The 24,419-nt window shown below is 42.9% G+C and overlaps 3 protein-coding genes across 4 annotated transcripts in view; 2 read left to right on the forward strand and 1 right to left on the reverse strand.

The window, feature by feature from the left end:
* Positions 1 to 473: 473 nt before the first annotated feature.
* Positions 474 to 22,817, reverse strand: EXOSC3 (exosome component 3). 2 transcript variants are annotated; one of them, XM_074330740.1, is made up of 5 exons: positions 22,718 to 22,817; positions 5,735 to 6,485; positions 4,813 to 4,962; positions 2,838 to 2,989; positions 474 to 1,474 (listed from the first exon to the last, which is right to left on the reverse strand). In XM_074330740.1, exons 2-5 carry the CDS (start codon positions 6,056 to 6,058, stop codon positions 1,273 to 1,275), a joined length of 828 nt encoding a protein of 275 aa, XP_074186841.1. In that variant the 5' UTR covers positions 6,059 to 6,485; positions 22,718 to 22,817; the 3' UTR covers positions 474 to 1,272. The 2 variants fall into 2 exon arrangements, with proteins under 2 accessions (XP_074186841.1, XP_019584711.2); XM_019729152.2 differs by lacking the exon at positions 22,718 to 22,817 and adding an exon at positions 7,154 to 7,547.
* Positions 7,534 to 22,062, forward strand: LOC109446079 (uncharacterized). The gene is made up of 5 exons (XM_019729151.2): positions 7,534 to 7,690; positions 15,214 to 15,393; positions 16,055 to 16,154; positions 17,866 to 17,996; positions 19,575 to 22,062. Exons 1-5 carry the CDS (start codon positions 7,652 to 7,654, stop codon positions 19,866 to 19,868), a joined length of 744 nt encoding a protein of 247 aa, XP_019584710.1. The 5' UTR covers positions 7,534 to 7,651; the 3' UTR covers positions 19,869 to 22,062.
* The window catches only part of DCAF10 (DDB1 and CUL4 associated factor 10), a 41,150-nt gene continuing 38,913 nt past the window's right edge, over positions 22,183 to 24,419 (forward strand). The window contains exon 1 of the mRNA XM_019729144.2: positions 22,183 to 22,806. Within this exon, the coding sequence (XP_019584703.2) occupies positions 22,274 to 22,806 (533 nt within the window). The 5' untranslated portion in view covers positions 22,183 to 22,273. The remainder of the gene's footprint in view (positions 22,807 to 24,419) is intronic.

Here is a 24,419-nt window from a genome sequence, read left to right on the forward strand (position 1 = left end):
TTTTTCGTGTCCTAGTTCGATACCGTTGTTTCAGTTACTCTGACCAGTTTGGGTTAGTCACAATCTAATCCTTCGGGAGCTATGATCACTTGAGAAATTACATCAATGTCTTTTTTTACTTCAAAACAGCCCAGTCTTCAGGAAACATCTTTAGGAACACATAATATTCCTTGTTTTTTATCAACATACTGAATGAGTTCTATAATGCCATCCAAAAGGGAGGTGCTATGAATAGACTGCAGGGGCCTGTGACTCTTTTGTTCTCAGGGAGCTCTGTGAGCCCAGAACCTCTGACCTGCATCACCGGGCAGGCTTCGTTTCCACCTCTAAAGACTTTGCTTAAAATGCCAAATACCAAATTCCTCTCCAACTCCATCACAAACCTCCCCAATTTTTTCAAAACCTAGGCAAGTAGTTTTTTTGTTTGGCTTCTAGGAAATGATCTTAGTAAAATAAGACTTGGGATTCAGAGATCCTCATCAGTGTTATTTATAGAACAAAACACCGGACATATCCAAAATATATTATAACATGAAAATGAAATATACAACTACTAAATTTTTAATAGCAAACATGAAAGAAATATATTAAATGTTGTTTGAAGTGGACAAAGTCTATTACATAGTATATAAAGTATAATCCTGTAATTCTAATTTGAAAAACATGCATTCACATATAATTGGTTGAGAATGTAGGCCAAGTTAAAGTCTGTGCCTCAGTTTCTTCCACTAGGAGAATAAATGTCTTTTGCAGTTACTAAGAATAAATGAGTTAATCCAAGCAAAATACTTGGAACAATACTTGATACATCAATAACCATTAACTATTACATACTCACCGCTGAATAATAGGATTACAGGTGGTTTTTGTTTGCTTCTTTATACTTTTTATGTATTCTACATTTCCTTTGGTTAACATGTTTTATTGTTACCAGCAAATAATTGTTATTTTAATGCTCACTTCCAATTTATTCTAGAAGCTGCATTCTAGCAAAAACTAAGGGACTTAATATGAAATATACCATAATACTAACTTTTAGTAAACTTTATTGTAAAGAACTAAAAAACCACACCATTATTTTATAATGATTTTTCTCACCCACAAGAACATGGGTGGCAATCAGTGACATTTTTATAAAAATATTTTAAGACTCATAAGACATTTACGTTTGTCTTCTGAAGATTTAATGGGGAGAGGTTCACCTGAAAAAAATTTTCCCCAGGAAATCCATAGTCTCTTGGCTCAACTGACCCATAAAAAAGTCCACATATATCAACTTTCTGCCAATCTAGAGAAGATTTGTTTTCTTTGATCTGTTGTCATGTGTTCACAAGCTTCTAAAATGTTTGCCAAAATTAAGGTCTGCTGAATGGTTTTTGCTTTAACCCATATTCTTCCATTCATTCCAAATACTATCTCCAGTGGGTAGAGTTTTCCCACTTCCTGTAGGATTTCACAATCTGGAGCTAGCAGCCTGGTGAGAAGAGGAAAGGAAATGAAATTTAATAAAGTGACAGGGTGAGACCTGACTCCTTTAGGAGGGGACTCTTTTTCTAGGCAGTTCTCCATAGTTACTCAAAGTCCCACCAACATCAAGCCAAGAACAAAGTATATGACAATATTTGTTGCCCCCTTTCTTCCAGGAAGCTTTATACTTACCAGTATACTAGAGGTCACAACAGTGAGCTATCTACAAAGAAATCAAACTCCCTGTGTCACCAACTTCACCAAAAATGTGTACCGTTCTTCCCCTACATTGTCAGAGCACCTTAATTCTAGGCTTTAGAATCATAGCTTCTGAAAGTGCTATAAGAACACTTTAAACTTATTTTCCTGACAGTGTAAGTCTGGAATTAAATTAACTACTTGGAGAGAAGCATTAACTTTTTCAAACCGCAAGGGTGCTACTTGGTTAACATGCTTCTCTAACGTCCTGAACTATTTCTCCAAATCTGCAGAATAAGTAGCAAAGAGAGGCATGCAAGATAGTGCTGAACTTCAGGATCTAGAAGTAAAGCCCTGTAATAGGACACAGCTTTGGGTAAGTAAAGGTCTACTAAACACTTAACAAAATCTGCCTCTGGGAACTATTAAATCTACCAGGACAGAACAGCAGGAGCTTTCTGTGAATAGCTACATAAGCTGAGGATCACATCAGCCTAGCTGTACTGGTTCCCATTATTAGAGAAATTTGGTGATTTTGTACAATTGTAAATTGCATTTGTATTCAAGTGACTTAGAAGGGGGAAAGGCCAGTTTTTACATTTGGGCTGAGTATATTGGCTGTAAGGAACCGCAGACCTTCTGAAAGAGAAGACTCCATGTCAACACAAACTACACTGCCAAGTACATTTGAATTTGTATTTGAATTAAGAGGTTGGGACTAAATGCATGAGTTTACAACTGTGCTAAAATGAATACTGATTTTTTAACTCTGAGGAGATTCAGACGTTACAGAGAACCCAAATCGTAAATAACAGCTTTTCAAGACAGTGTAATTAATTATAAAAAACATGCAAACCGGCCAGCCCACTGGCTCAGGCAGTCGGAGCTCCGTGCTCCTAATGCCAAAGGTTGCTTGTTTGATTCCCACATGGGCCAGTGGGCTCTCAACCACAAGGTTGCCAGTTTGACTCCTGCAAGGGATGGTGGGCTCCGCCCCCTGCAACTAACAACGGCAACTGGACCTGGAGCTGAGCTGTGCCCTCCACAACTAAGACTGAAAGAATAACAACTTAACTTGGAAAAAGTCCTAGAAGTACACACTGTCCCCAATAAAGTCCTGTTCCCCTTCTCCCCCCACAAAACCATGCAAACCAGAAGGCATCAGGACTTACTTTCTAATTAAGCCCAAAGTCACTTTAAAAAGCAGACCATCCTGTCCAATCACACCCATTCCGTTGGCTCGTCCACAGCTGTCAATACAGACCATCTCTGGTTCCATATCTTTATTAGCAACCACAAATTGTCCATAGATGAGATCTCCAACCTACAATAATTGAAAAGTTTATTTCCTCTGAGCAAGTCATTTTATAGGTGCTACTACTGGTTCTTTCCCACAGGCAGCAATGCCAATCACCTACAGTTCTGTGGCTAAGGGACTGACTACACTCCAGAATTCCCAGAGTCACTCTGGAGTTGGGTCTTAAAAGAAGGCAACATTAACACATGTACCCTCCCACTTCACCCACCAGTAAATCCCCAGACTGGGAGCCATCTCAAAGCCAGGAAACATACTAGGGTTACACTGTCCAATCTGGTAGCTGTTACCCACATGTAGTTATTTACACTTGCTTTTAAGTTAATTCAAATCAAACACTTAAAATTCATTTCCTTAGTTGCATTAGCCACATTTCAAGGGCTCAACAGACTCTTATGGCTAGGGGCACCCATACTAATCAGTGTGGATGTAAAACATGAGCGTCATCACAGAAAGTTCTACTAGCACTGCTCTCGGGAATTACAGAAGATTGACAGAAAAGTTACGGGCATGTGTATTATTCAAAGCAAAATGGAACATGGTAATACACTGACACTTCTCCATGCAAGATTTACTTGAAAACCCCCGATTTGAACTTCAAAATGATGAAACAGGAAAATTGAGAATGAACTTGTTCTGTTAGTACCTACTATTTGTTGGTGACTATAGGAACTAGAAAGGAACAAAACATTCTCTGCCTTTCAGAAGCGTTTGGTTTTGGAGGGCAGTGGAGATGTACATATAAACAACAAACGTCATCAAAGGCTGAATGCAGTAAGTGCTACAGCAAAGTTATAAGAAAACGTGACTGAAGATTACAGATGGTTTTACAGAAGTGTTGGTGTTTTCCTGGGTCTTAAAAGATGAGTTTGCGTTTCCACAGGCTGAAAAGGGGACAAAACAATGCAGACAGAGAACAGCCTAAGCAAATGTACATGGGCAGGAAATTATGAGTTCAGTAGTGCTCTTACATAGTTTGATGTGGTTCAAGCACAGCTGTATGAAGATACAATCATGGATGAGGGAAGACTTGAGAGTATAATGCCAAGGAAATCTGTACGCTTTGAAGAAAGCCTACAGAGTGTGTGAGGCTCTCAGCGCTCACCTCTCAAAATCCTGGACGGAAGGGCAACGAGTACAGGCAGGGATGTTAATGAGGAGGTAACTGACCAACTCCAATCAAGAGGTACCTAAGGCCTGAACTTGCAAAATGGAGATGCAGGGGTGGACTTAGAGATAGCATCAAATAGGATCAATAGGATTAAGCAACAAAAGATATATGTAAGGTGAGAAGGGGCAAAGAAACCAAAATTCTGGTTTGGTTGTATAGGAAATGTGACTATGTTACCTGAAAAGCCCAAACAGAAAACTTGAGGAAACACGACTACTCCTCTGTCAAATCCAGGAAGATTCTTGGGAAACAGTGATGTGACTGAAGTTGTGAGATGACAGTCCCAGGACCTCAGTCAGGATGGATGGATGGCGGATAAGGCGATTTGCACCATTTATCCCTCCTTCCTTGCTAAACCCATGGCTTGCTTACTTCTATGTCCAGTAGATATGGACATAACAGATAACAGAGAGAAAAGATATAACCTTTCAACATAGTTGAGATGAAACAACCCCCAATGTAGCAAATGTAATATAAGTATGTGGCTCTGGGCCCAGAGCCGGAGCATCAAAAGGAACTCTTGGCGCATGGAGTGATCACAGATGCTCGAAGATCATCCTATATAATTGGGGGAAAAGGTCATGTTTTGGAGACAATTCAGGTAGGCTTCTGGATATGTGGATGCTTTTCTTCTTTTGAAACCAAAGGTTGCTATCTTTACCTGCACATTTGGTCTGTTTCTTTTAGTTGCACCTTCAAATGCCAAGTAAGACAATGAAGCTGGCTCACTCCCTCCAACATCAACTTTGAATGTATCTCCAGATTTAGCTGTCACTATGCCAATTACATGGTCTCCTTTCACTGGAACATACTACAAAAGAAATCAGAATGAGAGAACAACCATAAATGACAATCATTTTCAAGATATCTTTGAAGATATCTTCAGCAAATCCTTAGTGGTTACTTTATTATGTTTGTCACTAGAGATATTTAGAAAATATTTTGAAATCCTGGTTTACAAATTAATACAAATCTTAAAACAAACTTGATCATATGCCACTTTCAGTAAAAGAAAAACAAACACATCATATAACTCTCAAGTTTACAGCTTTTAATAGTCTGTTCACTTGAGCAGGTATCCCATACCTCTTCAGTATCCTTATCACGAAGCCCCTAGCTTCTGTCTGCACATAAGTCCAGTGGCAAAGGGGGTCTTCACAACCAAGAAATACCATTTCATTGTTAGACAAATTTTCCTATATGAAATTCTTCCTTATTCTAAGAGAAACAACTCCCTGTGATATCCTCATTGACCCTAGTTCTACATTTTGGGACTCCCTAATGATAAGCTTGGTTCTCCCTGACTTTTGGGATTTTGAAGACTATGACCATGTCTCACAGTCCTTATCCCTTGTATGCCAACATTTCCAGACTCCTTTCCCTCCCGGTCGCCCTTCTAGGGCCACGTACCAGTTGTTCAGTCGCTCTATAGGAGACGCAGAGATGGACCCAGACACGGTTGGCCCTAGGCTAGCCTTAATACAGGAGGGCCCCAGCGCCCCTTCCCTGGCTCTTCGGAGAAGCCTTCCCAGAGTGAGGATACCACTCTCATGGCCGTACCACTGCTCCGGAGTCCAACTCACCCGTTTCTGCTGCGAGTCCACCCAGTAAACGCCGCCGCCGCCACCGCCGCTGGGCTCCTTGTGTCGGAGGCGGCCACACTTGGTGACCAGCAGGCGGTCGCCACAGCGTCGCAAGCCAGGACCGCACACCACGCGCACCCGAGAGCGCGCCCCGGCATTTAGGAGCAGCGGTTGCTCCCCTGTACCTCCCGGACCTTCTGCATCCTCCTGCTGCGGCAGCAGAAGCTCCTCACCCGGGAGCACCACCTGACCTAGCACAGTGCGCGCCGCCCGCGCTCTGCCACCCCCAAGGGACTCGGCCGCCGGGGCCGCCGCCTCAGCCATCCCGGGCGCCACCAAACAGTTTCCGGCTTCTGCTTCTGGCACCGCGTCCAATCGCAGCCCGCCCGAGGCTTTCCGTTTTCGGTAGTAGCGGTCTGCTGGACTTGAATCTGTGTCTGTGAAGCCTGATCCCTGTGGGCCGGCGGGTCCCCCCAAGGTAGCTGCTGTGTCTCTAGCCGGCCGCCTACCCTGCAGTCTGCAGGTCAGTACAAGAAACACGCAGCTTGAGTTGAGCGCAGAGCCTCTACTTCCGGGTCGCACGCTGGATACAAAACGCTCCCACTTAGGGTTCCGACGGAACTTTGGGAACCGACTAGAGTGGCTTCCGGAGTTGGCACTTCCTTCCGACTCCGCCCACAGAAGGAAAAAGTATCTTTCTTTTCCAAAGTAAAACCTTTTCTGTTGTTGCTAGAGAAGATATCTATTCACACTACGGAAAACAGAGAAGAATAAAAAGAAAATAAGAAAAATAAAACATACTAGGATTGCACCCATTTGTCTCCCTTGCTAGACTGTCATCTACTTCTCATTCTTTGTAGCCCAGGGTTTGGCTCAAAATAGGTAATACCTGATGAATGAGTGGATGTTAACATTTTGGTATGTATTTCTCCCTACACTTTTTTTCCTGCAAATATAAACATATCACATGCACATTTCCACATAATTTAGCTACCCTTACATGGCCTGGGAAAATCAGTAACTGCAGTTGAGTCCTTGCTTCTCCTTTCCCGGGAGCACACTTTAGTTGCCCATGTAGAAATAGATGAATTCCAAATCCATAGCACTTCAGGTCTGCTCTTCTGACTTTTAGAGCTCTTACTTGAAATCACCATTTCCTGTCAACTGGCACCTCCAATTAGAACTTCATCAGATTCCCAGCAGGGGTGAAAACTCTTGGGGAGTCGCTTGCCTCTGCTCATCTTTTTGAGGCATCTGCTTCCAACGCAAATTTTTAGATTTTTAGGATGTTTAAGACAGACCATCTATAACATGCCCCCCAAATCTGGCAAGATATTGGTGAGCCAACTCAATAAGAACTCAACTGAAATGTAACTTTTGTTGTTTTGCAAATTTTAAGAACTGTTCTTGGTCACTTACCCTGGCAGAAGGGGTGGTGTAAATTCTTTCTCTCCTTCCCACTCCAACCCAGCTCCAGAGGGCCTGGAACCGGTAGGTATCAGTGACCAAAACTGCTTCGAGTGTGGCTGGCCCAAGACGGTGCCCGAAAGGTGCTCAATGACTTAGGATCAGGGCTAGGCAGAAAGGGAGATGGGGAAGTGATCCCGGGATTATCCGTCAAGCACCCCACATCAGTGGAAGAGACTCTGGAAGAAACTGCCCCAACCTATCAAAGGAGCGCCATCAAGTCCACTTCCCTGTAGGGGCGGCACACAGGTATCCATCCAGCTCTCTCCCAAGTCAACAGATGAAACCAGAGGCCAATAGTAAGTCTTTTCCCTGAAGACCGGAAGTTCCGGTCCCGAGGGGCAGGTCATCAGGACCACGCCCAAACCTTTCCCGACACACCCGGAGGGGCAGGACAGAGGGCTGAACGCGTGCGGGGAAGGCAGCCTGGCTTCTGCTTCGCGTGCCGCGATGCCTGTGCTTCGCAACCTGGGCGTCTTGCGGCCTCTGGTAAGTGAGAGCACCACCGGGGTTGATGTGCAGGTTTCTGGGGATGCGAGGTGGGAAGCCAAGATCGTGAGCGAGGGCGTGGAGACCGGGTGGGGAGACCAGGTGGGCTTCGGCCACCCGCGGTCTGGTCCCAGGGTCCCAGGGGGTTGCAGTTATGAAGTTTGCATTTCCGAACTGTGTGTATTACCTTTTCGGGGTGTGAAAGTGACCGCAGTAATTGAGGAATGCAGTCGCAGGCGCACTTCCGGAGTCGAGACCACGCCCCGCCCTCAGCCCGCGCATGGGGGCTTCCTGGTGGATCTGCCCTGTGTGGGGGCTTGCTGGCTGGGAGTCCGTGCAATTCTCGACTCTCTCTGGAGTACACCTCCTCATTTCTGAGTATTTTCTTCAGGAAACTACCAGATTGCCCTTCAGAAAAAGGTTGGACCGGAACACGGCCTTCTAGACTCTTTCCTCAGAAACTACTCGTTTCCTCACGAGTATCCTCTTTAGTTATCTTTCTACTTAAGGAGTTGGAAAAGTGGCATCTCACGGTTGCTTTTCTTTTTATTGATTAGTGAGGCTAGGCGATTTTTTTCCTTTCAGTCTGCAACACTAGTTGAGCCTTTGCTGGATGATGGTTCTTGCCCTGAGGGGGTTCACTGTCTTCACAGGAAAATACCCAGCGAGCGTTACAGTGGCTGTAGCGGCCTGATTAGAGTCGGCCGTAAAATTACAAAGGATAAAATAGTTACAATACCTCTGTGTAGGAGGACGGTAGGGGTCAGGATAGGTGTGCCGAAAGAGGTACTATTTGAGTGAACCTTTAACATTTTTTAGTTCACTGGTTTTTAAAAATTACAAATTAACTGCATGCTGATTAAATGAATAGCAAAAGACTCCATGGAAGTAATGTTAATATCTTTATTCAAGTAAAGGATGTGAACATAAGTGCTCATAATTATTACTGCACAAATGAGTGTCTACTTGCTACAGATGCTTTTAATCACAAAGAATTCTGTCTATGAAGAATTAAAGAGAGCTTTACAGAGTGTAAGAATAGATATAAGAACCATCTATTACCCTTAGTACTGCGATAGAGCACCCAAGAAGAGCCCCTCCCCCTTGGCATGACTGACTGAGACCTTGTTGGAGAGGGCATGGCCATGGCTCATTAAGTGGCAAGAAGTCACTGGTAATCTGTGCCAGTTGGACTTGCTAGAAATTCACCCTCCAGAACTTGCTGGCACTTCGAGGATGCTGGGGAAAGCTGTTCCTGTGGAGGTGTCTCCTGAAAGCCTGTTACAAAACTTCCTCAGAGGTTGGTAGGTAAAATGTCTGGCTGCTGGGTTCTTCTGGCCACCGAGCAAAACAGGAGCAGATACTGGAGAAGCTGCCTGGAAGCAAAACCTATTCTTCCTGCAATGCCTCTGCCGGGCCTTCTACCTATAAAGCTTATCTTCATGATAGATAGCAAAGGAAAAATATTTTAAAGGCCCAGATCCATTTTCTCAGAGCAGGCAGTGATGGGTGAATTTAGAGCTGAGTGGTAATATATTGATAACTGGCCCAAGGTCTCATGAGGTTGTAAGATCAACAAACTGGTCAGTAACATCAATAAGATAGATTCTAACCAGATCCAGATGGCTTCACTGACAAACTCTGACAAACATTTGAAGAATTAATGCCCATTCTTCATAAACTCTTCCAAAAAAACAACTAAAATAATTAGAATAGGGAACATATTCCAATTCATGCTATGAAGCCAGAATTACCGATATCAAACCAAAGATACCACAGGAAAAGAAAACTACAGATCAATATCCCTTATGAATATAGACACAGAAATCCTCAATACAATACTAGCAAACTGAATTCAGCAACGTATATAAAGGATTATACACCAAGACCAAATGGTCCCACGATGGCAAGATCTTTTAACATCTGAAATCAATTAATGTAATATACCGTATCAATAGAATAAAGGACAAAAACCACATTATCATCACAATAAATGCAGGAAAAAGCATTTGAAAAAGTCTAAAACCCTGTCATGATTAAAAACATGTAATAAACTAGGATTAGAAAGGAACTTAAAAAAGGGCATCTGTAAAAAACCTACAGCTAACATCATACTTCATGGCAAAAGACAAAGCTTTTCCCCAAAGAGAGGAAAAAGACAAGGAAATCTGCTTCCTGCACTTCCATTCAACATTGTACTGAAGATTCTATCCCAGGCAATTTGGCAAGAAAAATAAATAAAAGGTATCCAGATTGCAATGGAAGAAGTAAAATTCTCTATATGTAGGTGATACAATCTGATATATAGAAAATCCTGAGGAATTCATTTAAAAAAACGTTAGAACTAACAAAATGAGTTCCGTATGGTTGCTAAATTTACGAACAATGTACAAAAATCAGTTGCATTTCTGTACACTTGAAATGAACGACCAAAAATGAAATTAAGAGAACCATTCCATTTGAAGTAGCATCAAAAAGAATAAAATAGTTGGGAATAAATTTAACAGAAGAAATGCCAAACTTAAACTCTAGAGACTATAAACATTGTTAGAAAAAGTTAAGGAGCTAAACAATTGGAAAGGTACCTCATGTTCATGGATCAGAAAATTTAATATTGTTAATAATTCCTATCAAAATCCCTACTATCCTCATTGCAGAAATTGACAAACTGATCCTAAAACTCATATGGAAATTCAAGGGACTGAAGCGTGTGTGTATACACACACTTTTATATACACCAGTATGTGTGTGTGTTTATATATATATACACATATATTTGTGTGTGTATGTGTGTGTGTTTATATATACACACATATATATAAATATAAATACTGGAGGTGCCAAAAAAATGTATACAAGTGGACACTTCGGTCAGCGTTGCTCAAGCAGTAGTTCGCCATAATCAGAAGTGTCTGGACACTGATGGTAACCACTTTGAGCACCTCTTGTAATTGCAGAAGTCAAACATGACTTGTATTCTTTTGTTATTGGTATACATTGAGCATTACAATTTTAATACAGTTTTCCTTTCTTAAAATGTGTATACATTTTTTTGGCACCCTTTTTTGGCACATGATATATATATCACGTGTATATATATCATGTATATGTATATATGAAGTTGGAGGACTTACACTTATGATTTCAAGTCTTACAGTAATCAAAGCAGTGCAGTACTGGCATAAAGATAAAAGTAGATCAATTGAAAATATAGAAGTAAACCCTCACATTTGTGGTCACCTGATTTTCAACAAAGGTGCCTGGCAAGGGAATTCAATGAGGAAAGAAAAATCTTTCAACAAATGGTGTTGGGACAACTGGATATCCACATGCAAAAGAATGAAGTTGGATCCCCCCTCTCAAACTATATACAAAAATTAACTCCAAGTAGATCAGAGACATTTCTTCAAAGAAAATATATGAATAGCCAATAAGCACATGAAAAGCTGCTCAAAGTCATTAGTCCAGGAAATGCAAAGTACAACCACAATGAGACACTTCATCCCCATTCGTATGGCTATAATCAAAAGATAATAACAAGTGTTGGTGAGGACTTGGAGAAATTGGAACCCTCATATATTACTGCTAGGAGTGTAAAATGATGCAGCCATTTTGGAAAACAATTTGACAGTTCCTGAAAAAGTTAAATACAGAGTTACCATATAACATGGCGATCCACTCCTAGGATATACCCAAGAGAATCGAAAACCTATGTCTACACAAAAACCACATGAATGTTCATAGCAGAATTATTCATAATAGCTCAGAAGTGAAAACAACATAAATGTCTATCAGCTGATAAATGGGTAAACAATTCCATACAATAGGAAGTTATTCAAGACTAAAAAGGAACAAAGTATTGATACATGCTGCAACGTGGATGGACCTAGAAAATAGTATGCTAAGTGAAAGAAACCAGATACAAAAGGCCACATACTGTATGATTCTGTTTATATCAAATGTCCAGAATAGACTTTAGAGACAAAAAGTCGATTAGTGGTTGCCAGAGGGGAGAATGGAAGTTATTGTTTAAAGGATAGAGTTTCAGTTTGGGAAGATTAAAAAAAACAACATTCTGGAGATGGATGATGGTGATGGTTCCACAACACTATGAATATACTTAATGCCACTGAACTGTACACCTAACATGGTAAATTTTATGTTTCTTTTACCACAATAAAACGAACTATTTCCACAGAAAAAGGAGAAGGATAGATGAATCAAGTATGGCAAAATTCTAATAATCATTGAATCTGGGTGATGGGCACATGGGTTGGTTTTTTAATTCTATTCTCTCATTTTGTTTGAAATTTTTCATAATTAAAAAAAATAGTGTGGAGATGGGCAAAATAGATGTCTTCTTGATGACAGTTCAGTCTGATGGAGTAAATAATTGTTATGAAAAATTATTGCAAAACAATAAACACAGCTTTGACCATGCTTTTCTCCTGTGAAAATCCTCCAGGGGCATCTTATCACCTATGGGAAAAAAAGCCAGATTCTCTGTGACCCTGGTCTTTGCTCACCTTGTCACCCTCATCCTGCTCGTCCCTGACTTTCATTTCCTCTAAGTAATACCAAATCACTTGTAATGTCTCACATATGTGCCCTGATCTGTGCTATTCTTCATGCCATGTATGCACTTTGCTTAAAATTCCTTTTAAGGTAATAAACCAATCTCCCTCCTCCTTCTGAACCTCTCCTGCAACACTGGGCTGGATCACCAGCCCCTCCAGGGAATATCTTCTGATCCCAAGTTGGACCTAACTGTCCCTCATGTATTTCCATAGCTCACCCTAGCATGACACATCAGGTTGAAACTTACAAATTTATATACATGCATGCACACACACCTGGAACGTAGAGACTGGGATATCAAAAGCCTTGCACAAAAGTCTGTGAATGAGTTTCTGTACCAGGAAGAGCCCCACTAACTTAAACTTGGCTGGATAGTTGTCCAGCTTTAGGAATATTTTATGTCACATCCCTGCAGGGACTACTTAGTTTAATTTTACTCTAGGCTAAAAACGTTAGAGGAAAACAGTAACATGACTCCCACCCTTGAAAATAGTCACTCTAATTTATTGGTAAGTAATGTAGGTAAATAGTTTTAAAGTCTACAAGTCTTTGGAAAAACAACAGTGGCTTCCACGTGGGTGAGTAGGGAATGGAAGTTATTGCTTAACAGCTACAGAGTTTCAGTTTGGGAAGATGAAAAAAAAAGTTCCTCTAGTCCCTATCCCAAGAGGCAACCACTTTTATCTACAGTTCACGTCTTCAGAAAATAACTAGCCATTGTTTTGAGGGTGGCAGTGGGGATAGCAGCCTGGCCATTGGGCTCAGGGACCAAGATATCTGGCCATTTTGTATGCAGGCTCCTCCACCTGCTTTCAACCCTTTACCATCTGTAGTGTCTGTACTTCCTAGGGCTGAGCCTCCTTGGGGTCCTGTAGAGCAAATAGGATCACCTGTCTGCAGCTATTTCAGGGGGTAACTATCTCCTCTCTACTAGGTACTGTTCTTCCATAGTTGTACTTGAAGTTCAGGGGTGACTCTTCCAGAAGAGTCCACTATTTTGAGCTTAGCGTCCTGTGTAACTGGACGGTGGGGGAGTAGCTGTGTTTTTTCTCAAAGTCTACCCACAATCACACAAGGCACCTCCTTGCTGTGCCAGGTACATAATCCTATGTCCTATTTCTTGCTGCATCATTAGGCTGACAGCAGGCCTCATTTTGAACTTCCACATTCAGCTTCTCCTGACAAAGCTATGGCAGTACTGAACTTGCATTCCCTCTTGGTAGCTGTGTCCTGGCTGTCCCGGCAGAGGGAGATGCAGTTGTGATATTTAAATCCCAAAGTATGAATCTGTGTGGACAGAGCTTTTTTGGCTTGGTAGCCTCATGGACCATGGCCAGTCTGTGGCCTGGTTACTCAGATACTTGCCACCGCCTAGCTAGTGGGTAGGGAAAGCTAAGGTAAAAAAACAACAACAACAACAACTTACAAAATTTCACAGCCTAGGCCTTCCGTTTTTGTCAGATGTAAGTGCTGGCACAGAGGTGTCAGAGGTCAAGTGCATGTCAGGCAGGCCAGCTGCTACAGTAGATAGGACCCATCAAGGGTTTCCAGAGGGTGGGAGGGGAGCTGTTCAGATCTTTTCTGTGGACTAGTAGTGAATGTGTAAGCAAATGTCAATTGGTAGATCCACAGTGTACTCCAGTAGACTTAATCACGCCCTTATTTTAAACCTGTAACATTTTATTTAATATATAGTATTTATAAGTGCAAAGCTTTGTTTTAAGAGCTTTATATGTATTAACGCATTAAATCCTCATAACAGCGCTGTAAGTTTGGTATTATTATTGTCCATACTTTACAGATGAAGAAGCTGAGGGGCAGAGCAGTAACCCACCTCTGGTCGCATAGCAAGTAAGCGCAGAGTCAGGATTGGATCCAGGCAGTCTGGCTTCACACAGCCCTATATTATACTGCCCTTCACAGTCAGGTTCACTGGCCAGACTGAGCTATCTAGAAAAGCATCATCTCAATTTTCTTGCATCGCTCTTAGAAACTTGTATAGTAAAAGGCATGAAGGGACTGCCCATTCAGATTTATATTTGTTTCCCACTCTTCATTTATAGTATTGCTAGTTTCTTACACTTTTTAGTGTTTTATGTTTTTTTTTAGCTGGGGAATATTGAGGAACAGTGTATTTTTCCAGGACCCATCAGCTCCATGTCAAGTCGTTGTTTTCAATCTAGTTGTGGAGGGTGCAGCTCAGCTCCAAGTCAAGTTGCTGTTTTCAGTCCAGTTGTGGAGGGTGCAGCTCACTGGCCCATGTGGGACTCGAACCGGCAACCTTGGTGTTATGAGCACCGCGCTCTAACCACGGAACCAACCGGCTGCCCAGTTTTTTTTTAAAGAAGGCTGCAGAGTTGGAAGAACATAGAATTTGGAGTCAGACAGATCTGAATTTGGATCCAGGCTCAAATGTGACGTAACCTATCTGATCCTTAGTTTTAATATCTGTAAAATGCAGGATTACTGGGAGTGGTGGTGAGTGTGTGTAAAAGACCTGGTACATATTAGGCACTTACCATGTAATAGTTATTACAATTGTTGTTAGCAACAGATGATGAAATCCTGGTAATCACTTGGTATACTTAAAAGGGCTGCAGAAAAGCCTCATGGTCATGAAGAACCAACCCTAGGAGGTTTTATTGCTATTAGGTGCTGTCTGAGCTGGGCTTTAAGCCAGGTATTACAAATAGGTTACTTCGTCCACTGTGCCCTCATATCCCCTTCCCTTGGCAGACATTACTAATTGATTACAGCATTTTTTCTTGTTGAACCCAGAATGCTTTTCATAACTGCTCAAGGTGGAGGACTTGTAATCAATGGGAGTTGGCCTAGGTAGGAGGTAGAACCTGTTTGCCATCTTTCCTTTAAGCCCAGATATACAGATTAGCTACCCAAGCCATTCCTTCTATAGCCCATCCAAACCTGTCTTTGTTTCCTTTCAGTCTGTTCTGTGCCTTGTGACAAATAGGTTTTGGAAAAAATTGCCTGTGGTGACCCTGAACTTGCGCCTTTATGAGACTCAGCAGGAAGAAAAGTTCAAACCCATCAGCCGTTACCCCATTCCCTACAAGAAGGACCTGCCTTTTGACATTGTAGAACTCATGGAGGAGATAGAAAATAAGGTGAGACACTCAACTTGTGCAGGAGATCACACAGCCAGTGTGACTGTATTGGCTGGAGTGGAATCTCTGGAAATAATTAACCAAGTCTGCCCAAGGTCCCACTGTGGAAAACATACTGAAAACCCAATGTCAAAATCCCAAGGCTGCTTCTTATTTTTGATATGGCCTTGGGCAAATCGCTCAACCTCTTTGGGCCTTAGTTTCCTTATCTGTAAACTGGGGGTAATGACACCTGTCTTACCTACCTGACAGAGTTGTGGAGAAGGAAAAATGATATTGGATGTATGAAAAAACTTTACAAAATGCTTTGCTAATATTTAATTAGCTTATTACTAATTTAATTAGAAATAAATGAGTTAACACTAGACCTTCTGTGAAAAGGTAGGAAATCAATAAACCTTAAATTCCAAGAAGTGTCATTTGGTTTAGTTATGACATTCTCTAAATTTCATAAAATGATTTACCAAGAAGAACTCACATACACCTTTAGAAGTAACACTTACAATATCCTAAAAGGTGAAGGTGAAGGTATGTGTGGATTGTGCTTTGACACCAAGGCTGTGGCCTTTCTAAGATTGCATGTAGCATTCAGCAGACCGTATCGGGACTCCCAGTTACTGTTTTCATTTTACAATTATGTATTTTGTTTCCTCCCCCACAGAGAGGATTTTTGCCAAATATATTTAAAATGTTGTCTTACCGGCCTTTGGAATTCAGAGCCTTCTTTGCTTATTACAACATCATCTTCAACAAAGAAACAGGTAAATGGAAAAATATTGTTCTTTCCCACATAGTCCCAAATCACTGGAGCTAGGGGAAGTTCAGAAAGACTGTAGTTGGCTGAGACATTCTCTGGATTCTGAGGCTGAGGTCTGAAGTATTATGTTTATAGGTATAGAACTGAAATAAGTTAGGTAATACCTCTAGCTTATCTTTACTACTTTGGGCTTAAAAGCCATCGATGGCTCCCTACGGTCCCCTGAATACATTTCAGGGACTTCAGCCTGGCAGTCATGGCTTTCTTACTTAGGATTCAGGTTAGGCTGCTGTTACCAAGACCCCAAAATACCTTGCTTTAAACAAGATAATTTTTTTCTCTCACCTAATAGTCCCCATGTGAGCTGCTAGGGGCCTGTGTAGAGTTGTTTAAGTTGTTTACTATCTGAGATTGCCTCTGTCTATATGCTCATTCTGGCTCAGCACTGCTACCAGCAGAAAGAGAAAGGACGAGCACTTGCAGGCACACATCCCTTCCCTTTAAGATAACAACATGGAAGTCACACACATCACCTCCATTTACATCCCACTGGTGAGAACTTAGTCACATCATCACGTCATCACATCTAGCTGCAAGGGAAGCTGTATGGCCATGTGCCGGCTAAAATTAATGGATTCTATTATTAAAGGAAGAGGGGAGAGCAGGTACTGGGAGACAGTCTATCATAATGACTCTCCGTGGCCTAACACCAGACTGTCCTCCCGGCCTCATTTCCCTGAGCCCCTCTTTATGTTCTGTTACTCTCCAAAACATTAGGTTTCAAGGTATCTCTCCTCTTTAACTTTGCTCATACTTTATATTGCTACTGGGATTCCTTTTCTCCTCTCTGTGCTTTGTGAATATGAACTTTCCTTCAAAGTCCATCTCACCTGCCTTCACTTACTAGGATTTTTGTTTCTCTGAACTTTCCCAGGCTCCTTCATCTGTCCTTTTCCAGTGGCATACGAGTGCTTGTCTGCCTTATCTTTCTACAGCTTCTACAGCTTCTCTATTCTAGTGGGAAGAGACAAAGTCCATGTTCATAATATGAGTTCTGCCATAAAAAAATGGAAACTTCAACAAAGTACTTAAATGTCGCAAAGCCTTGATTTCCTTACTAGTAAAATTTTATTAATGCCCACTCAGCAGAGCTGGTGTGAGGATTAAATGAGATTACAAATGTAAGGTTCCCAGAATGGTGCCACATACCAAAGTAGATACGTTCCTTCTCTGCCTCTCCCTACCCCCAAGTAGTAGGTTTCTTGAGCTTAGGAAGTCTCTTCTCTTCTTTTCCCTCGTCTTTAAAAAGTCATTGTCCAGTACCTGATGGGCCTCAGATAATGGTTCTTGAATTTAGTAACTCATTCAATACATAATTTCTGAGCAACTATATATTATATTAAGTATTCCTTTGGGGATATAGTGGTGAACAAGTCAGAAAAATGTCTAGACTTTCCAACAGCATCTAGAGAGGAAAACAATGAATAACTAAATAAAATAAAAGAACAAGTTGAGTGCAGGAAGTTTTAAGTATCACGAAGAAAATAAAATAGGATAGTTGGTAGTGAGAGACTGGGAATGAATGCATAAATGAATGGGTGAGTGAGTAGGTGGGTGAGCAGCTCTATTGCTAAAATATGGCTGAGCCTTCCGAGGTTCTTCCTGAGCTGCTGTCCAGGGTGTGTGGACAGGTCTCCTCTCCTTTTCCTCCCCAGGCCAGCTCAGCAAAGCTGACAAGGAACTAATCATAGTGGTGATCAGCCTGGCCAGCAGGTGCCCATACAGTGTGGTTGTCCACAGTGCCCAGTACAGGGTCTACTCGAAGAACCCTGTGCTCGCTGACCAGGTTAGTGCCCGCCTCCCCTGTGCCAGTTTCAGGGTCTCTTAAGACCTGAGGAAAGGGAAAGGCACATACTACTGTAAGGTGCAAAGAACACATGTCTCTAGCTCTTCCCATTGCTTGAGTTCCCTTTCAGTTGCCATCACTGGCCCACCTGCTTCTGTGTGTATGCGATGTTTGGGGCTAGAGGTCAACTGAGCCCCAGCTTTGTGCCAGACCTGGTACTGGATACTTGACATGCATTCTGTCAAATGCATACAACTCCCCCTCTAGGCTGAGGCTTATTATAACCATTTTATCCTTGAGGTTCAGAGCTGTAACTTAACATGGAGCGTACAACTAGAATGTGGTAGAATCCATTTTCAAAGCTTGCACTCTTTCTGTTACATTATACTGTTTGCATTTTCCAGTGTAAATTTAGTCTATCCACTAAGTTATTCCTAATGGGCCCAAACCAGTTTTGTAGGTTTTATTTCTTACTGCGAGCCCCAAGCCTGGGCCTGTCTGCCTCCCATTCTGGAACTGCCTCCATCTACTCTTTGCCACCAAGACTAGTTGTGAAATGGGTCTCAACCCCCCAGCCAATGGCTTACCCTCTCCTTGTTTCATTCAGAGTTGGGTCATTTGGGTGTCGGAGGTCATGCTGATTCTTCCCAGAGAAATGGATCGAGGGTAGACATAGTGAACATGGGTTTGTCACCAAGCTTACAATGTCCTACTGATCCCCATAGTGAAATTCCTGATCCTTTAGCTGGGGGGGACAGAAATATCTGTTTTCTGCATTTATTCCTGAGGTTGAAAGTCATCAGTCTTCATTCCCCAATCTTCCCTCCTGGCCCTACCTGAGTGGAAACCTTGCAGACTGTTTACCGAGAGCCTCTGTTGCTATCCTGAAGATAACTTCAGGACAGATACATTATCCTCTTTCCCCTGCTCAGAGCCTTCTGCCTAGTCCCAGGATCAGTTTCTTAGGCATTGCCTCCCTAGTGACCATATGGTGTGCTGTCACACCATGGTTCCCTGAACTATTTTTCTGATTTTAGGTGTTTAGTAGTTTGTAGTATTATGCTTCAGCATGGTAATGACTGTTATTAACAGTATAGTCTTTGGAATCCAATACACTTGGATTCAGATCCGAGCTCTGCTCGTCTAGCAGTGTGACCTTGGGGAAGTCTCTTCACCTCTCTGAGCTTTAGTTCTTTTGCCAATAAAATGGGAGTAGTAATAAAAAATACTACTTCCTAGGGAATTAAAGGGATAATTATCTGAGCTTTACTTTTCTCCTATGAAAAGATTTGAGGTCCTTATGTACTAAGAGTGTCTGAATCTGGTTCTGAGAGTTTGATGCTATAGGTGTTTAGTGAAGAAAGAAGTTCTTACAGTTAGAGTAAAGAAGACTTCTTGGCAGAGGTGGGACTGAGCCAGAGTTCCAGGTTTGCATTCCATTGAACTTGACCAAGATATCTGTCTGGAAAATTTGTTATGGCCTCTTTACCCTTGGATTTTTTTTTATTAATGCCCATGTGTTTTATTGGCTGCATTTTGATGCACAGAGATTCTGCTTCTGACTGTGTTTTCTTGCAGGTCTGTGTGAACTGGAGAAAGTCTGACCTCCCTGCTCGGGAAAAGGCAATGCTGGAATTTGCACTTGCTGTTTCCAGAGCTGATGACATAACAGATGACCATTTCAGAAAGCTCGAAGTGCATGGCTTCAACCGAGAAGATGCCTGGGACATAGCTACCATTTCAGCTTTTTATGCCATGTCCAACTGCCTTGCTAATTTTGTCAGTCTTGTTCCTAACAAAGAATTCTATTTGATGGGCAGAACCAGTGATGTCAAAGACATCAAGAGTGATCCTGCTGCTCCCAAAGTATAAAAGCCTGAATGGAAAGGCCAATGTTTACATTTCAGGCACGTTGCATTAGAAGACATCAATTGGGAAGTAGTTTTCTGAAAACATCTAGTCAGTGGACAGGGAAAAGAGTAAATAAATATGCTCCCTGCTTGCTTGATGAGATAGATCCTAAGTGTTGGGGATATCCAGAAACATGTGATACCTGGGCCTAGGGGAAACCTTTGCCAGTTTCAGGAAACCTTTGCCAGTTGTTTACTTTTGTTGTTATCTAAAAAGAGCATCAGGAGCAAAGGAGTTCAGAGGATGCTTTAGGCATTTTTGATGAACTGACATCTGTGAATTTCAGGAATTTAAAGTTGGAAATTTTTTAGCTTTCAAAAATAGTGTTACATAGAAATTGGTCTATATAGACTGTGATTTGAAATCAGTTCCTTGTTAACATGGTTGTATTTAAAGAGTCTCAAAGGCAGTGGGTAAATAGGAGCAGGCATAGTTAACGTTGTTCCGTCTTTAGTGCTTTCTCAGTTAACTTCCAATAGTTGTGTGTGTGTGTGTGTGTGTGTGTGTGTACACACACACACACACACACACACACACTGATTGGTTGTAAAATCATGGTCATTTATTTTAGTCCTTAGGTTTATTTTAGATTTTAGTGAAGATTATTTGGAATAAGTGAGCACTTAGCATTTTAAGTAGAAGCATAAAAAAAAACTGGTATTACTGAAAGATTTGTTTGGTATATTACAAACACCTCTGCTTTTGGGCTAAAGTCTGTGGGTATCTTAACTTTTCAAGAGTGATACCTAATTGCTAGAGGTACATGTAAACCTATAAAATGTTTTTGTTCCCATTTGATTTCTTTAGATTCTTTAAATTGTCAGTGAACAGTTCTTATTCAGTTTTGGGGTTATATAATGTGTTAATTTTGAATTGCCTGAACTGTGAAATCTAATTATCTTGAGCTAGCACAAAAGTCTTGCAGAGCTTGGGTTTTTCTATTGGAACTGTATCTTAAATGCCTTAGAATATGGAACCCTTAAAATTAAGTTTTATTTACTAAAAAAATTAACATTGGTGAATGTATCATGGCCAAGGTTTTGTAGGCCATAAAGTTTTAGCCATTGGCCATAACTTGGAGGTCAAGCAAGGGGCCTCTATTAAATATTTGTTGCAGCTGGAAATTGTGGGTCATTAAGGGAGATTATTTGTTAATCATATGACAGACCTTTACCCCTTCTGCTCTGTGTGGGCAACATGGGGAATATCTCCAGAGGAATGGCTGCCTTATCTTACCTGAACTCAGGACACTTGCTTCTTGCCCTTTTTTTTGATTAGCTTGTGGACAGGAGAGCTGAGTAACTGTTAACTTTCCTGCTGGGAGCACCTGCTGAATGTTCAGCCCTCTGAATCTCATTTCCTTCCACCAGATATACTTTGGGTCTATTCTCACAGGATAGATCTTTCTACAAAGATCCTCCAGATTTTTCCTCAGTCACCAAATGTGAACCTTCTACAACACAGCTCTTGATCTAGGCTTAGAATTGTCAGTTCCTTATCTACCCCTCCTTGTACTTCAAGCTTTACTTTATTGAAGACTTCCCTTCCCCAAAAACACCCCAGTTCTTGTTAATCCTTTTATGCAAAGTTCTATGTATTTATCTTCAACAGCAGTGAAGGGCCTTGTATCTGTCATGTCCTCCATGCCCTGCCTGGGAGGTTGTAAGCGGGGTTGATCCTGGGCTCTGTTGCTTGTAAGATAGATTTCATTAAGGTCTCCAGCTCCCCTCAGTGACTCCTGGCTGGATATATGCCTGGTCTTGCAGAGAGGAAGGCTTTGACCTTGATAAAGTTTTGACCTACTGTGCAGAAGCTGGGAATCGGGCAAATATCGGCACCAGTAGGCTCCACTTTCCAGGCACTGTACAGACCAGGGCTTTTTAGTGCATAAGTTAATCAGAGCCCTTAGACTCCCAGGTTCAGAAGGCAGTAAACTATAACACTTACTATGCGTGACCTGCACATACTATGGTCATTTCTTCCCCTCGCTGATCTTAGTGTAAACTGCGGGATAACAGTACATAATCATACCCAACCTCATTGACTAGTCAGTCCCACTCATCCCCTGACACACAGTAACGGTCGCTGACAACTACAAAATGACTCTGTTGCATTAGGTGCCCAGATGCCAATTGCACCATACAGCCCCGGCCCTCTGCTTTCTGTTGTGTACACAGTCGCTCCCGACCGCCCTCGGTCGGTGTCCCGGCTTTCGCGGTCCCCGGCGGATGGTGGCCAAAGGGAGGCGCGGGTTTCCCAGCCGGCGGGGTTAGGCCGCCGCGCGCCGGAAGTGGCGGCTGGAGCGGGAGGGCCGAGGTGGCTGCCAGCGGGGCAGCAGTCGGGAGGGGGGGGCGGGGGCGTTAGTCATGTTTCCCTTCGCGCCTGGTAGCCCCGGAGGGGACCGGGAGGCCGGGACTGAGGAGCCAGCATCCCACGGGGGACAGGTGTCAACTGCCGAGCCGCTCCCTTCCCCGCCTGCGCCGCCACTGCCCGGGGCTGGCGCAGCCATTCCCCCATCGCCCTCCCGGAGCCCTCATCGCTCCGGCGGCCCCTCGCCGCCCCAGGCCTCGCATGCCGGGGAGCTCCGGTTAGCAGGAGCACTGGAGTTCTCAGCTGCTTCCCCCAAAGGAGAGCCATTACCGCCCTCCCCGACGCGCCGGCGGCCCGGGCCAGACTGCAGGGTCGCGAGCCAGGGTCGGCGCGGCCTCGGCGGCCCTGGCACCCGGCTCTTCGGGTGGCTGAGAGAACGCAGCCTGGGCCGCGGGCTTTTCGTGGACCCGGCCCGGGACAATTTCCGCACCATGACTAACCTCTATGGTTCCATCCATCCTGCCGACTCGGTGTACCTCAGCACCCGCACCCACGGTGCCGTCTTCAACCTCGAGTACTCGCCCGACGGGTAAGCGCGGCCCCTCGGAGGGCGGGTACCCGACTGCGCCTGGCTTGGCTGCCAGTGGGCCGCTGCCCAGGTCTCGCTTGCTCAGCCCGGGCCGGGGTATGCGAGTCTGTTTGGGGTCGCTGGCCTCATGCCTCTGGCGATTTCTGAAATGCTCTATCGCTGTGGGAGGCCCCATCCGGCTTTTTGAGGTCGGCCGCCGGTGGCCTCATTTGCTCACCTGGACGCCCAGGCTCTCTGAAGGGGAAATTCCTAAAGCCACATAGCGGGTCTGTCAGAACCAGTCTAAAACGGTTTTCTGGGGGGCACACAGTAGATGCTCAGTAAATACACTGGATAAATGCCCATTTTTTCCCTGTCACCCTTGGCATGAGTTTTTCTCACCTAAGCATGTGTCAAAGGTAGGGAGGGAGCCTGCAAGATGCCTTGTACTCTGTGCTTTGACTTGCCCTGAGGGGACAAGTGTGCGTTCCTTTGCTCCAGTAAGATGCTAAAGACACTGCAGAGAGTTGTATAATGATGTGGGGCATTTTGAAGTTCCCAGGCTAGACAACATGCTTCTGTTAAGAGGAACCAGCCTTTTTCCTGGCTGATTAAATAGCTCATGTTTGGCCTCACAGTTTACTTTGTGCCAATTTTCAAAATAATGTATCTTCTTAAAACTGTTTTGTGAGTTTGCGAACAAGTTTAACAGCAGTCAAAGAAAAAAATTTACACACAGTTCCACCATGAGACGACTTAGTTCATGTAACTAGTACCTTATCAAGGCTTCTGGATTCTTGTCATTTGCTTAGTTGTTCATTCATTCATTCCCTCATTCAGCAAATAATTGTTGAGCATTTGTATGTACCAGAGATGGAGGTTACGGTGGTGAGCAAAACCAGTTAATGGCACTGCTTTCATTGAGCTTGGGACCAATTGGTTCAACTAAATATTAATAACCATACTAAATAATTCATAATGTATATTTACAAATTGAGATAAAGGCTTGAAGGAACCTGTTGTGGAATAGGGTGTTTGAGGTTTCCCTTAGGAAGTGACACTTAAGGAAGATCAGAAAAATGAGAAGATGAGTTAGTCAAGATAGCGTTGGGGAATATTTCGTATGTAGGAACTGATATATCAAAGGCATGTGTCTGGAGGGGCAGTGTATCATGTCAGAGAAGCTGAAAGATGATAGATTAACAAAGCAAAGAATTTTGCTAAAGAAAGACTTAACATATGCTCAGAAAGGAGCAAAGCAACTGAGTCTGGAATCAGCCAGGTACACCCTATTCCATTTCACTGATGCAAATGCTTCTTCCTAATTACACTTGGTACTGGGATCTCCGGAGTTTCTCATTATAGCAGTTGTGTGGAACTTGTAGCAATGAATGTGCACCTGAATACAGAGGAAATTGGTAAAAAGAAAAACTATTTTGCTGAAGTTTATTCATGGAATCTCCCATCCCCTCTATTTCCTCCAACCAAGCCCTATTCTTAAAGCCCCTCCCAAAATACTAAGAATCTCTTACTCATAAACATTCAGTTCCTCTCTTCTCCATATCCCAGTTCCTCTCCTGCCTCTTCCTACCTGTTATGTCAGACCTTCAGAAGTTGCTGTTTCTACTCTTGGA

This window comes from Rhinolophus sinicus, linkage group LG04 (genome assembly GCF_036562045.2).
Source record: "Rhinolophus sinicus isolate RSC01 linkage group LG04, ASM3656204v1, whole genome shotgun sequence".
Classification (NCBI taxonomy): Eukaryota; Metazoa; Chordata; class Mammalia; order Chiroptera; family Rhinolophidae; genus Rhinolophus; species Rhinolophus sinicus.